The 13,708-nt window shown below is 41.8% G+C and overlaps 1 protein-coding gene across 1 annotated transcript in view; it reads right to left on the bottom strand.

The window, feature by feature from the left end:
- Positions 1-12,985, bottom strand: part of LOC136147905 (cytosolic beta-glucosidase) — a 124,919-nt gene extending 111,934 nt beyond the window's left edge. Inside the window, exon 1 of the mRNA XM_065907248.1 lies at positions 12,863-12,985. Coding sequence (XP_065763320.1) covers positions 12,863-12,920 — 58 coding nt within the window. The 5' untranslated portion in view covers positions 12,921-12,985. The remainder of the gene's footprint in view (positions 1-12,862) is intronic.
- Between the last annotated feature and the right edge of the window lie 723 nt (positions 12,986-13,708).

Below are 13,708 nucleotides of genomic sequence, written 5' to 3'. Positions count from 1 at the left end.
TTCCCAACATAAAAATGGGTCATGTTTCAAAAACCATCTTTATGAGTCACCTGCCCAGAAACTCACCATTGCATCTTACATTACTTTCCAAACTCCCAGGTCAACCCCCCAAATCTATTTATCTCATTACACACCTGAAGGGCATTCAGTGACACCAATCCCTATTTACAACACCATTCCTTTGCGAACATGTCCTCTAAATTCCCAGTCAAGTGACATGTAAAAACATTTCTCTCTGCATGCGGACATGCATGGGGGAAGATGAAAGGATGAAAATGAGAAGCAAATGAGATCAGATACTTCCAGAAAACAGAATCCTGTTAATCTTACACAAACATTCATGAAATGTCTTTCTCCACATGGTTACTGCTCATTAGGGACAAAGAATTATAGCCTCCACTTTCAAGAGAGAGCTTTTCAGAATCTGAAGTAACTCCCACCCACTCCTTGCTACCTAGTTGAAACATAAACATGGTTATAAGAGAATGTGACATTGAATATGAAACCATCCAAACTCTTGCCTATATTTTCAATTTGTCCCCTAATTCCATTAAGTACCTATTATGATTAGCATACATTTTAAACTGGGGCATCACAGGAAATAGTCTCCTATTTTGAATCAACTTAAAGCCAAATATATCAACATTTACTGTTTCAAAATATAAAATAGTCTCTTTTTGATTAAAAAAAGGAGAAGAAAATCTAGTTTGGTTTTTTTTTTTCCTATTATTAAAATGTAAAGGATTTTTAAAATCTCATTTATTTTGTCAATTGGTTCTGCTTAGCACTCTTCAGCCCAGTCCACTCTCAATTATCCATGCTAAGGAAGGAGGATCAGTGGCCTGGATAATCTAAAACAGCAGACAATTTTAAAAGCCCTTGCACTTGGCCTAGGCATACTTTACAATCAAATTCTGATTATCCACACTAATGAAAGGAAGAACAGGCACCTTGAGAAAGATCCAAAGCCAATACAGATCTTCTCAGCTCAAGGCAGTGTCCCACACAGCAGAGGAGAAGGAAAACAACAAGGCTGCAGCTGCTCCCTTGCCATCTGAAATACCAGCCCTCAGTGTAATAGCCATGCTAATATCGTATCAATCCATATCAATATTTCTCATGATATTGCACGCATGCTAAGTTGCTTCAGTCATGTCTGACTCTTGGCGACCCTTTGGACTGTTGCCCACCAGGCTCCTCTGTCCATGGGATCCTCCAGGCAAGAATATTGGAGTGGGTTGCCATGTCCCCCTCTAGGGGATCTTCCCCACCCAGGGATGGAACCCGCGTCTCCTGCAGATTCTGCATTGCAGGCGAGTTCTTTACCCCTGAGCCACTGGAGAAGCCCCTCTCATGATATTAATCATTACTAAAAGCATGGAGTTATGTCCAAATGCTCTCAGGGAAAAAGCCATATTATCCATGTTGTTCCAAAGAGTTAATACAATAGATTGCTATATAGGTATTAAAATTTTCTTTGGGTGGCTTCCTTTGCATATCCCACTCCCAGCTCCTTACTATCTCTACCAAGCTCCCATAATATACTCAGATGAGTAGCATAAAGGGTGAAGGCCAAAGAGGCAGAATGCTACAGTAGGAAAGGAGAACCAGCCTGGAAGTTAAGAAGCCTGGATCTTTGTCCTCTGTTCGTCTCTGCGCATGCCAGAAGTCAGGTATGCATTCAAGCAGAGGGAACAGTGCGTGCAACAGTACATGAAGGTCATGGCACATTTAAAGAATTACTTGTGCTTCATTTTGGTCAAAGAATAAGATACAAATGAAAAGGAAACAAGAGATGAAACTAGGGATATAGTCAGAAGTAAAATTACAGAGAGTTTTTTTTTTAATGCCATGCACGGATTCAGAAATAGTTCTGTAGAAGGCAAGAAGACAATTAAATAATTGTTAAATTGTACTGAACACATGTAGTTTGCCCAGTGCAAATCTAAACAGCTGATGTTCATAAACGTATTTACAACAACCAAGACAGGTACCCCTACTATTCCCATTTTACACATGAGGAAATGAGGTACAAAGCTTGGTTGTCTCCAAAGATCACATAACTGGTAAGAGGTGAAGTTAGAGTTCAAACTTGGTCTGTTTGATTTCAGAGCTCATGCTATCTCTCAAGAAATGGAAGGATTCCCCTGGAGGTCCAGTGGTTAAGACTCCACACTTCCGATGCAGAGGACTCAGGTTTGATCCCTGGTTGGGGAACTAAGACCCTATATGCTGCACAGGGCAGCCAAAAAGTAAAAACTAAAAACTGAGGACCACTTGGCTTCTCTTACAAGAAAAAAAAAATCATTAAAAAAAAAGAAATGGAATGAAGTGGTCAGAATTTTAAAAGACCATGCTAGAAGCAGGGTGTTAGAGAGATTAAAGGAAAGTGGAGGGGAGGCAAGAGAATTTAAGACAAAAGATGGTGAGTTTTGGAACTAAAAAAAAGGAAGCAGTAATGGGGAAGATGGGTGTAATCAAGGGGTTTAAAAGAGACAGAACAAAAAAATAATTGATTAAATAAAGAAGGGTAAGAGGAACAGTCTAGCATGAGTCCCATATTTCTGTCTGGGACACTATGTGATGACCCAATAATTCTTGAAGAATCACTTAAGCTTTGCACCAGTGAACTTACCTGGAAACCAACCCCTGCCAGATGGGCAGGCCCAAGAAAGAACAGTCTTTTTTCAGTATAATGCTGGCACGCATTCATCCAAGTAAACAAATGTCCCAGCTTAACTGATGAATTTGGTGGTGACAAATTAATTTATGTACAGATATGTAGGACACGATATAGAACTCTACTCCAAACAGGAGATGTAGCAAATTTACTGAGACACAGCAAATTTTCTCTTAGCTTCAAAGATGCATATTGATTCACATTTGTTTTGTTTCCCTTTTTGGCTTCTTTTTATTTTTAATTAGGGGATAATTACAATATTGTAATGGTTTCTACAATATAAGCAGCTCATGCAGTTCAACAGCAGAAAAACAAACAACCCAATCAAAAAGTGGGCAAAAGACCTAAACAGACATTTCTCCAAATAAGACATACAGATGGGTAATAAACACATGAAAAGATGCTCACCATTGCTCCTTATTAGAGAAATGCACATCAAAACCACAATGAGGTGTCTTCTCACACCAGTCAGAATGGCCACCATCAAAAAGTATACAGACAGTAAATGCTGAGGAAGGTGTGGAGAAAAGGGAACCCTCTTGCACTGTTGGTAGGAATGCAAACTGATATAGCCACTATGGAGAACAATATGAAGATTTCTAAAAAAATTAGGAATAAAACTACAATATGATCCAGCAATCCCACTATTGGGCATATACCCTGAGGAAACCATAACTGAAAAAGACATACATATCACATTTGCTTTCTATTCAACATCCATGTGTATAGAAAGATAGAGAGGAGAGAAAAAGAGGCAAATGTGTTATAGTCTATCAGGATATATTTAAGTATCTTACAGAAATCAAAACTATCTATAGAACATTCCTATTAGGATAAACGAGAGTGGATGAGTGCATGAAAATCTGTGAATGTATACAAGGAGACTGAAGAATGGACTCAAAATTTGAAGACACCTCTCTGGCTGATTTTTGATTTGTTTGCTTGTTTGTATATTTTAAATGCTCTACAATTCCATGGCTGATTCATGTCAATGTATGACAAAAACCACTACAATATTGTAAAGTAATTAGCCTCCAACTAATAAAAATAAATGAAAAAAAATAATAATAAAAAAACAAATGCTCAAAAAATAAATAAATAAATGCTCTACAATTATTTTGTAGTAATTCCATCATACAGATAAAAATGCTTTTTCCTAAACATATGTGATAAGCACTCATTCAGTATCAAGAACTTTGCTGACAGAAAAGAATATATAAGCAGGCAGACTGGTATCGGCAAATACCCAACATGTACCAACAGTGATGGCAGCAGATACCTTTCATCATTGCCCAGGAAGCCAACTGGTTATCAGGAAACTTGGTACATGGAGAATCTGTGTTGGTCCTTTACTGGACCGGAACCTGGTGGTCCAGAGTTAACAATGAGAAACTGAAAGAAGGAAAGAGGCTAATATTCCCTGGGTTAAGCAGCCAGCTTTCACGTTCCAGGGAATCAGCCAGAAATAGAAAGATAAAGAGGAAGAGAGGAAGAGAAAGAAAGACACGGGGCCAGAGCTCTGATGGAACAAAGGTGCTTTAACCAACATGGCGTAGGCATATATACTGTCTTACAAGGTAGTTATTCTCAGCAAAGATAAAGATTAAAATTCCAGACTTACAAAACACAAGGCGATCCCTATTAAAGACAGAAGAGGGTACTTATCGCCATAATGAGAAACTAACAAAGGAAATGCCTGGATTCCTCAGCCCAGGGAAAGGCGTGCCTCTCCTCTTAAATCCTGAGTATTCAGGAATTAATAAGGACCAAAGGATTCCTGACAGATCCAAAACAGCACACAGGAAGCTTCCTGTAAGATGCTTCCTGACAAATCTGTGTCCAGAATAAAGGGATGTAAGAAAGGATGAAAAGTACAAATGGCTTAGAGCAGCTGACCCCAGAGGCAGGCACTTTTGATCATAGCACCCATCCTCCACCATGGTTTTTCTCAGACTCTCTCAATATTTCACTTTCTCTCATTGCTTGAAATGCCATCAATTCCATGTTATCGCATCCTCTTTCTGAAAAGCTTAAGACTAGAAAATTCCCAGAGCTTGGATATGTTAGTGATAGAGAGAAGGAAGATAAGGGTAAGAAGAAGATGGGGGAATTCATTTGCTAAACTTTGAATAATACTGTATGGTTTATAAGACACTTTTGTTCTATAAATGCATGTTAATAAGGACTTCCAGTTCAAGATGGGGAGTGGAATGGACATATTTAACTCCTCTCCCTCTCACAACTCCACTGAAATGACAATCAATTTTTTTTTTTAATCCATGACATAACTGAAAACGAAAAAAGCCCCTAAAGAATGCCACATTGACTAAAGTATTTGTGGCAAACAGAAAGTAACTAGAATGGAATTGTCTGAGAAACTAAAGCAAAGGATTACAATACACACGCGCGCGCACACACACACACACACACACACACGACGACCGGTAAGCATTAAGAGGGGTTGCCCTAGAGAATCTACTGGTCAGCCACTGCAGAGAGCAGAACAGACTCAGAGCGATCATCAGAGTAATTAACTAAAGGATTATTTAACATGCTGCCGGCCTGACTGGTTCCTCTCCCACCCTTCAAACAGAGCAGTTGGTGCTGCCTTCACCCCACCTCTAAGTTACAAGATATGCTTAATAAAAGTGAGATGTGTGACAGGAAAAGATGGCTATCAAGGGTACTGAGACAGTCCAGAAAGGCAGAATAAACTCTAGAACTAAATATGAATTTGAAGGGTAGTACAGATGGGAAACAAAAGTCAAAAGTGAACAATCAGACAGAGAAAGATGAATATGGTATGATCTCACAGTGGAATCTAAGGAAACAGAAAAAAAATCAACTCATAGAGAAAAAATAATCAGATCCATATCCTCTACAGATGAGGGGTGAGGGGAGGAGGAACCGGATGAAAGTGGTCAGAAGGTACAAACTTTTGGTTATAAGATAAATTAGCACTAAGGAGGTAATGTACAACATGATGACTAGAGTAAGCTTTGTTGTATGCCATCTTTGAAAATTGCTAAGAGAATAGATCCTAGAAATTGACATCAAAATTTTTTTTAAATCTTTTTTTTTCTTATTGTGGTAATCAATTGACAATATATGTAAGTCAAGTCATTAAGCTGAACCTTTTAGACTTATACAGTGCTGTATGACAATTATATCTCAGTTAAACTGATGAAAAATGAAAGACTTGATAAAAACACTTTTAAAAGGCAAACAAAAACATTCTTTTTTAAAGTCCTCATTATCTGGCAATTATTGAGATCTAAACCTTGGCTTCCTTCCCTTATATACATAGTCCTTTATGAGTAGACTGACCGTCAACGGGTCCCACTCAATTACACAGAACCCTGCTTCTTACAAGATCAGGACTGTTTCAGTTGAACAAAACCACTTAACTTCAAAGGCAGCCTAACTCAGTTACTCATATCAATGTAGTCTTTCATTCAAAATCATAAATGGGTATTCCAGGATCACCAACCACTTGACAAAGACAAATAGCATGAAAGATGAGGACCCAAATAAACAAATAACCCAAAGATTTCAAAGTGATACAAAAAGGGGGGGGGGGAGACAATTTTTAAACTAGCATTCTTTAAAAGATTTAAAGAATGACTACATCCAAAAAATAAAACATGACTTCCTGGAAATTAGACAATCAAAGAATAAAAATGTGTTCCTAAAACTTAAAAATATGATTGCCATAATTAAATACTTCATAGAGAGGTTGAAAGATAGAATGAACAAAGTTAATGCCCAAATTAGTAGTCTGAAAGAAAAAGTTGGGGAAAGCAACCCAGATCCAGAGAAGCACACAATGTAAGAAAAAGTTCTCCAATAGTTACCCAATGAAATTTAATTTAAAAAGAGAGAAAGAGAGACGAGCATCAGGGATTTTGCAGGTGAAAAATCTGAAGCTTGGAGAAATTAAGAGACTTAACTCTCCACTAGTTCACACATAGTCTGATATAGTCTTCATACGTCCCACTCATAAGCCTAAAGCTAAAATTCAATCAGTACATGAAACTGTGGCCTCAGCGGTTGATTACAGCTGGTACCCACTCTGATTAGTTAAGTGAGTGCCAGGCTAGTCAAGTCAGTTGTTGACATCTGGCCTCTACTCTTAATGGTCAATGAAGATGCTGCCAGTAGTCTGTCCCATACCAGCAGCTGATGGTTGGAATTTCCTCTCATTAGTCAATGGTGCGATTTCAGTCTATGACAATTTTTTTACAGTTACCATTTGATTGGTCAGTGTATCAGCTGATGAATATCTGAATGCCATCCCAGCCAAAGCCCATACTTGTTTGATGATGCCTACATAATTTCATCATACAATCAAAAATGGAGGCAACTACTGAGTTTTTGTGGATCTCAAATTTGAAACTGGGGGAAAGAAATAAGGGTGGTTTCTCTCACCTCAACTTCAAGGTATGAGAAAGTTCATGGATAAATTCTTACCCCTCTTCCTCCTTTTTACAAATGTCCATGCTTTTAAGTCTGCTTCCACTCCCTTCTTAGATGGTTCACACAACAGGCAGATCAGTTTGGTGAACACTGTACCAGAAGACCACCAAGGGTAGCCAAAAGATAAATCCCCAGCTGAAATGTTTGCTCCAAGGAGTTTAGTAGAAATTAGGAAGCCAGATACACAGCCAAAACTGGTTGAGTGGAGGAAGTAAATAGGAAGTGGTCTAAAGAAATATGGGGCCTGTGCTGACATCTACAGCAGGTAGATAAAATGGGCCTCTAGCTCAGGTTGTATCATTGAATTCAGTTTTTTAAAGGTACAGAGAAGAAACAACCTGGACAGAATCACCACAGGCCTTCCCTGGTGGCCCTGTGTTTAAGAATCCACCTGCCATTGCAGGAAACATGGGTTTGATTCCTGCTCCAGGACGATCCCACAGGCCTGGGAACAACTAAGCTGGTGCACTGAAACTACTGAGCCCCCACTCCAGAGTCCGAGAGCTGCAACTACTGAAGCCCCTGTACCATAGAGCCATGCTCTGCAACAAGAGAAGTCACCGCAATGAAAAGCCCATGCACTGCAAACTAGAGTGGTCCCCGCTCAGCTCACTGTAACTAGAGAAAGCCTGCTCGCAGCAATGAGGACCCAGAGCGGTCAAAAATGGATTAATTAAAAAAAAAAAAATGAATCACTTAAAAGTGGACCTAAAACCAAAGAATTTGTTCATTCTCCCACTTTTGTAAGCACAGAAGAACCCCAAGTTTCTCAACTACAGGAGTTCATCTTTGACACACCAAGGCAAATAGAAGGCCCAATTTTGAGGCCAGCCTCAATATCTGCCAACATAAAGTCAAAATCCAAGTTAAATCATACTCCAAACATTACACTGATATCCAGTGCCTCATGGAGGGTTGGTAATTGCATTCATAAAACTGAGGGCTTTATCTCCTTAAAAACCACAACTTGGATTCTACCAGGAGGCCTTAGTGGAGTAGTTTTAGACTTCACTTAGGACCCGTAGGATTTTTGCAGAGTACATTCACCTCTTTAGAGCCTTCCCTGAAATTACTGGGAGTTACAAGCTCATAAGAGCTGCACAATCAGGTCCTAAAAGTTATTTTCATAGGCCCTCCGTGGCTTACCGAGGAAGTAAACAATGGCCCTGAACTATCTGCTGTTTTGTGCCTCATGTTCCCTGCAGCCAGAAACACAGGCAAAGAGTTTCATAAAGGGTTAAAAATCATGGGGATTTTCTTCGTGCTTTAAAATATTGCATAAGATTCACTTCTGTACGAATGATGATTATCTTCATTTTCTTCCCTGCCTCTTTGTCTAACGAATACATTTTTACAGGTTTTACAGGGTTCTTTACAACTCACCTAAAACACATAATTTTCCTCCTGCTTATATCACTTATTATTTATTTATTAGATTTATATGGTGCTTTCCTCCGAAAAGCTCTAGGCACCATGAAGCCAACTCTGATATAATAAACATTAAACTCTTCTTAAAAACCATAGCCAAGGAAGCGGCCAACATGAAGGTGAATGAGACATGGACAAAGACAGAAAGAAGAAAGAGCCATAGGTCTGGGGAAATACACAAGCAAATAGTACATTAGGAAGCCCAGTGACTGAAAGGCCTGTTTTGCCCTTTCTGGTCACTCTACTTGCAAAGACCCTGACAGTGACTTCCATTCCAAGTAACAGAGTCAAAATATCACAGATTCTGTGTGGTGGTGGGCATGGATCTGTAGAGGAGAGCAGGGGCCATGGAGTATGATAGCTCTCTCTCCAGACTCAGGAGAGGGTGTCTGAAAACAAAGGTACCTACACAGACAATGTGTTTTGAAAATCAATATAAAAAGATACATCATGATGTTTTAGAATAAATGACCAAGATAGATTTTTTTTTTTAAATAAATACAGTTGCTGCTCAGTCCTCAGTTCTGCTAAGTGTCCATGACTTCCAAAGATCCTGTGAACTTTCAGAGGCCAGGGAAGCTCAAAAGTTCAAAGATTATCAAAATTAGAAAGTGACAAGGTGACTTCAGCTTTTAAATTCCAGGCCACATTGATCTGACAAAGCCATGTGTTGACATCCTGCACGTGTGACCCCCACAATGGTGGAAGGGGTAGTTAAACAATAACTCTGAGTAACTGGACAAGAATGAGTAAGAACAGAGTATATTCTTATTTAGGGTCCAAAGAAAAAAGGACCATTCCCAGTAAATGGAGCAGATGACATAGTGGGACAGAATCAAACCAGGAGAAAGAATAACATTCATCATCATTACTAGAAGTAGTAGTACAGTAGTGTTATTTTTATTTAGTGGATACTATGCACCAGGCATTGGTGGCTCAGATGGTAAAGCGTCTGTCTACAATGCGGGAGACCTGGCTTCGATCCCTGAGTCGGGAAGATCCCCTGGAGAAGGAAATGGCAACCCACTCCAGTACTCTGCCTGGAAAATCCCATGGACGGAGGAGCCTGGTAGGCTGCAGTCCATGGGGTGGCTACGAGTCGGACACAACTGAGCGACTTCACTTTCACATGCACCAGCATTCTTGTGTTTCAGTTATATATGCAGACCTCTTTAATTCTCAGAACAAAGCTACAGGATGGGTATGACCATTTCCTTAATTTTACAAATAAGGAACCTGAGACTTAAACAAGTTATTTGTCCAAAGTCACTCAGCTAGTAAGTGCTCGAGCTAGGATTCAAACCCAGCATAAAAGGATAGGTAAGAAAAGAAAGTCAGTCAGTTCAGTCGTGTCCGACTCTTTGCGACCCTATGAACCACAGCACGCCAGGCCTCCCTGTCCATCACCAACTCCCAGAGTCCACCCAAACTCATGTCCATCAAGTCGGTGATGCCATCCAACCATCTCATCCTCTGTCGTTCCCTTCTCCTCCTGCCCTCAATCTTTCCCAGCATCAGGGGCTTTTCAAATGAGTCAGCTCTTTACATCAGGTGGCCAAAGTATTGGAGTTTCAGCTTCAACATCAGTCCTTCCATTGAATATTCAGGACTGATTTCCTTTAGGATGGACTGGTTGGATCCCCTTGCAGTCCAAAAGACACTCAAGAGTCTTCTCCAACACCACAGTTCAAAAGCATCAATTCTTCTGCACTCAGCTTTCTTTATAGTCCAACTCTCACATCCATACATGACCACTGGAAAAACCATAGCCTTGACTAGACGGACCTTTGTTGGCAAAGTGATGTCTCTGCTTTTTAAAATGCTGTCTAGGTTGATCATAACTTTCCTTCCAAGGAGTAAGCATCTTTTAATTTCATGGCTGCAATCACCATCTGCAGTGATTTTGGAGCCCCAAAAAATAAAGTCTGACACTGTTTCCACTGTTTCCCCATCTATTTGCCATGAAGTGATGGGACCAGATGCCATGATCTTAGTTTTCTGAATGTTGAGCTTTAAGCCAACTTTTTCACTCTCCTCTTTCACTTTCATCAAGAGGCTCTTCAGTTCTTCTTCACTTTCTGCCATAAGGGTGGTGTCATCTTTATATCTGAGGTTATTGATATTTCTCCTGGCAATCTTGATTCCAGCTTGTGCTTCTTCCAGCCCAGCGTTTCTCATGATGTACTCTGCATATAAGTTAAATAAGCAGGGTGACAATATGCAGCCTTGACGTACTCCTTTTCCTATTTGGAACCAGTCTGTTGTTCCATGTCCAGTTCTAACTGTTGCTTCCTGATCTGCAGACAGGTTTCTCAAGAGGCAGGTCACCATGAACAGTATGAAAAGAAAAGAAAGCAGACATATAAAAGGCATCTGTGCATTGACAGAAAGAGAAAGGAAGATCAATTTCCCTTCTGAAAGCAGTTATGAGACAGTGAACAGCACAATAGTGGGCTAGGGATCACAAATAAAGAGCTTACAGTGAGGCAGCAGCAAGTTGGGCGTAGACAGAAAAGGGCTAGCCATGCGGAAGGCCTGAAAAGAGAGAAGCCCAGAAGGGAGCCGTACGCTTACCCCCTGTACCTGAGTGAGCAGGATCTGGAGCTGGGTACTGAAACCCACTGTCTTGTCTTGGATAACTGATTGCATATTTCAGCCAAGTTTACTGTAGAGTTTTAAAGTGAGTCATTCTCAGTAAACCCTTTGTGACTGACTCCCATCTAAATATAAGTACCATTCAGGAATCACTTACTAATCATTCAGCATTTAACTTATATCATCTTATTTAAACCTCACAGCAACTACATAAGGTTGATAATACCATCATTATCCCCATTTACATGAGAAGGCACAGAGAAGTCTAGTAACTTGCCCAAAGTCACACAGAGTTAGGAAAAGGTAGAGACGGACCTCAGGTCCAGGGAGTCTGGCTCCACAGCCTAATTTGCTAGTCTCCATGCTATGTTCCTTCTAGAACCTGATTCTGGTCACTCCATTCCAGCACTCTGCAACCCCCTCTCAGTTCTGTCTGAACTCTCTTCCGAGAAAGAAACTAGCCAACGCAATATCTCTCATTTTTACTCCTAGAGGGTCATCTCTGTCAAGTCACCCACGCTGACCAAGTGGAGATTATCTGGGAAAAGATGAAGACAGTACTACAGAGAGAGAGAAAAGTGATGTGGGATCTTGCTAAACTGGACATTCCCAGACCTTTTGAGCATGCCTTGTATCAGAGCATGAAAGTATGAAAGTGTTGGTTGCTCAGTCATGTCCGACTCTTTGCGACCCCATGCACTGCAGCCCCGCCAGGCTCCTCTGTCCATGCGAGTCTCCAGGCAAGAACAGTGGAGTCAGCTGTCATGCTCTCCTCCAGGGGATCTTCCCACCCAGGGTTCAAAGCCGGGTCTCCCACAAGGCATGCTGATTCTTTACCGTCTGAGCCAGCAGTCCCCATGAAGATGGCTTCTACCTGGCAGTTCCAGGGAGGTGAATGGAGACCAACTTCATCTGGATCCTCTGACCTCTCACAGTTGCTCCCCTTTACTTCTCAGCCACCCAGGAAATGGGGGGGGGGGGGGGTGCTTAACAGAAATAGAACTGGGCACCTTGCCCAACTGAAGAACATCCCTTAATGATGTCTCTTAAAATCTTTGAAGGTACTTACTATTTTCCAACCAACAGGAGCAACTGTTTTCATTTTTAGGGAGGTCATGGCCAATGTGTTCAAGAAACAAATGATGAAAGCAACTCGCTCAATGTACACTGATGTCTCAGATAAGCTGAAACCGACCAAAAATACAGCTGTTGCTGTGTCTTCAGCCGGTCACCACCACCACCCTTGTGCCTAAGGAAAGGGACATGGGAAGCGAGCCTCTTCTATAAGAAAAGGGATAGTTTCATTTATACAATTACGGGCTCTTCAGTGCTTTTCTGGGACTTCCCAGGTGGCGCTAGTGGTAAGAACCCATCTGCCAATGCAGGAGGCCTACGAGAGGCAGGTTCAATCCCTGAGTCGAAGATCCCCTGGAGGAGGGCATGGCAACCCACTCCAGTATTCTGGCCTGGAGAATCCCCATGGACAGAGGAGCCGGCGGGCTACAGTCCGTGGGGTCACAGAGTCGGACACGACTGAAGCGACCTAGCACGCAGGCACAGTGCTTTTCCTTCTTCTTTTTTTTTTTTCTTTGCCTCCTCATCCCCACCTTCTTACGCAGACATACAGAATCCATGACAAGGCATCCAGCCCAGCCCTAGAGAAGGGCAAGGAGTTTCTCCTACCTTCCACTTGATAAGCTGAGGTGGCCGCCCCCCATCCAAATCCTGCAGGGAAAGCCATGTGTTTCAGAGACAGCGGACCGGACCCTTGGGCAACGGAGCGGCACCTCGCAGGCAGAGTCCCGCAGTTGCGCAAACAGTAAGTGAACTCTCGCCCCGGCTGAAGTCTCGGATCGCGAGCGAATATGCAAATAAGAGGGGAGCCTGATCAAACCACTCTGCTTGAATGGCCACAGCCTTGATAGGAAGCCAAGTCACTGTGTTCAGGGGGAGTGTCTATAGTTTCCACCCCGGACACTCCCTGATTCTTAACAGGGTTGGGCCAGCCTGGGCACAGACCTCCTCCCTGCAGGGTAACCGTCCTTCTAATCTTATGAAATGCATGGGCATTGCTTTTAAAGGTCACGAAAACCCTTGTGGCTCAGCTGGTAAAGAATCTGCCTGCAATGTGAGAGACCCGGGTTTGATCCCTGGGTTGGGAAGATCCCCTGGAGAAGGGAAAGGCTACCCACTCCACTATTCTGGCCTAGAGAATTCCATGGACTGTATAGTCCATGGGGTCACAAAGAGTCAGACAGGACTGAGCGACTTTCACTTTCACTTTGGGCTTCCCTGGTGGCTCAGATGGTAAAGTGTCTGCCTGCAATGCAGGAGACCCAGGTTCGATCCCCAAGTCCGGAAGATCCCCTGGAGAAAGACATGTCAACCCACTCCAGTACTCTTGGCTGGAAAATGCCATGGACCGAAGAGCCTGGTAGGCTACAGTCCTTGGGGTCACAAAGAGGCGGACACAACTGAGCAACTTCACTTTCTTTCTTTAATCCTCCTAGAACTTTCTCTTGACCAATT

This window comes from Muntiacus reevesi, chromosome 16 (assembly GCF_963930625.1).
Source record: "Muntiacus reevesi chromosome 16, mMunRee1.1, whole genome shotgun sequence".
NCBI lineage: Eukaryota > Metazoa > Chordata > Mammalia > Artiodactyla > Cervidae > Muntiacus > Muntiacus reevesi.
The sequence above is the reverse complement of the archived record's forward strand: the minus strand, read 5'-3'. Positions and strand labels throughout refer to the sequence as shown.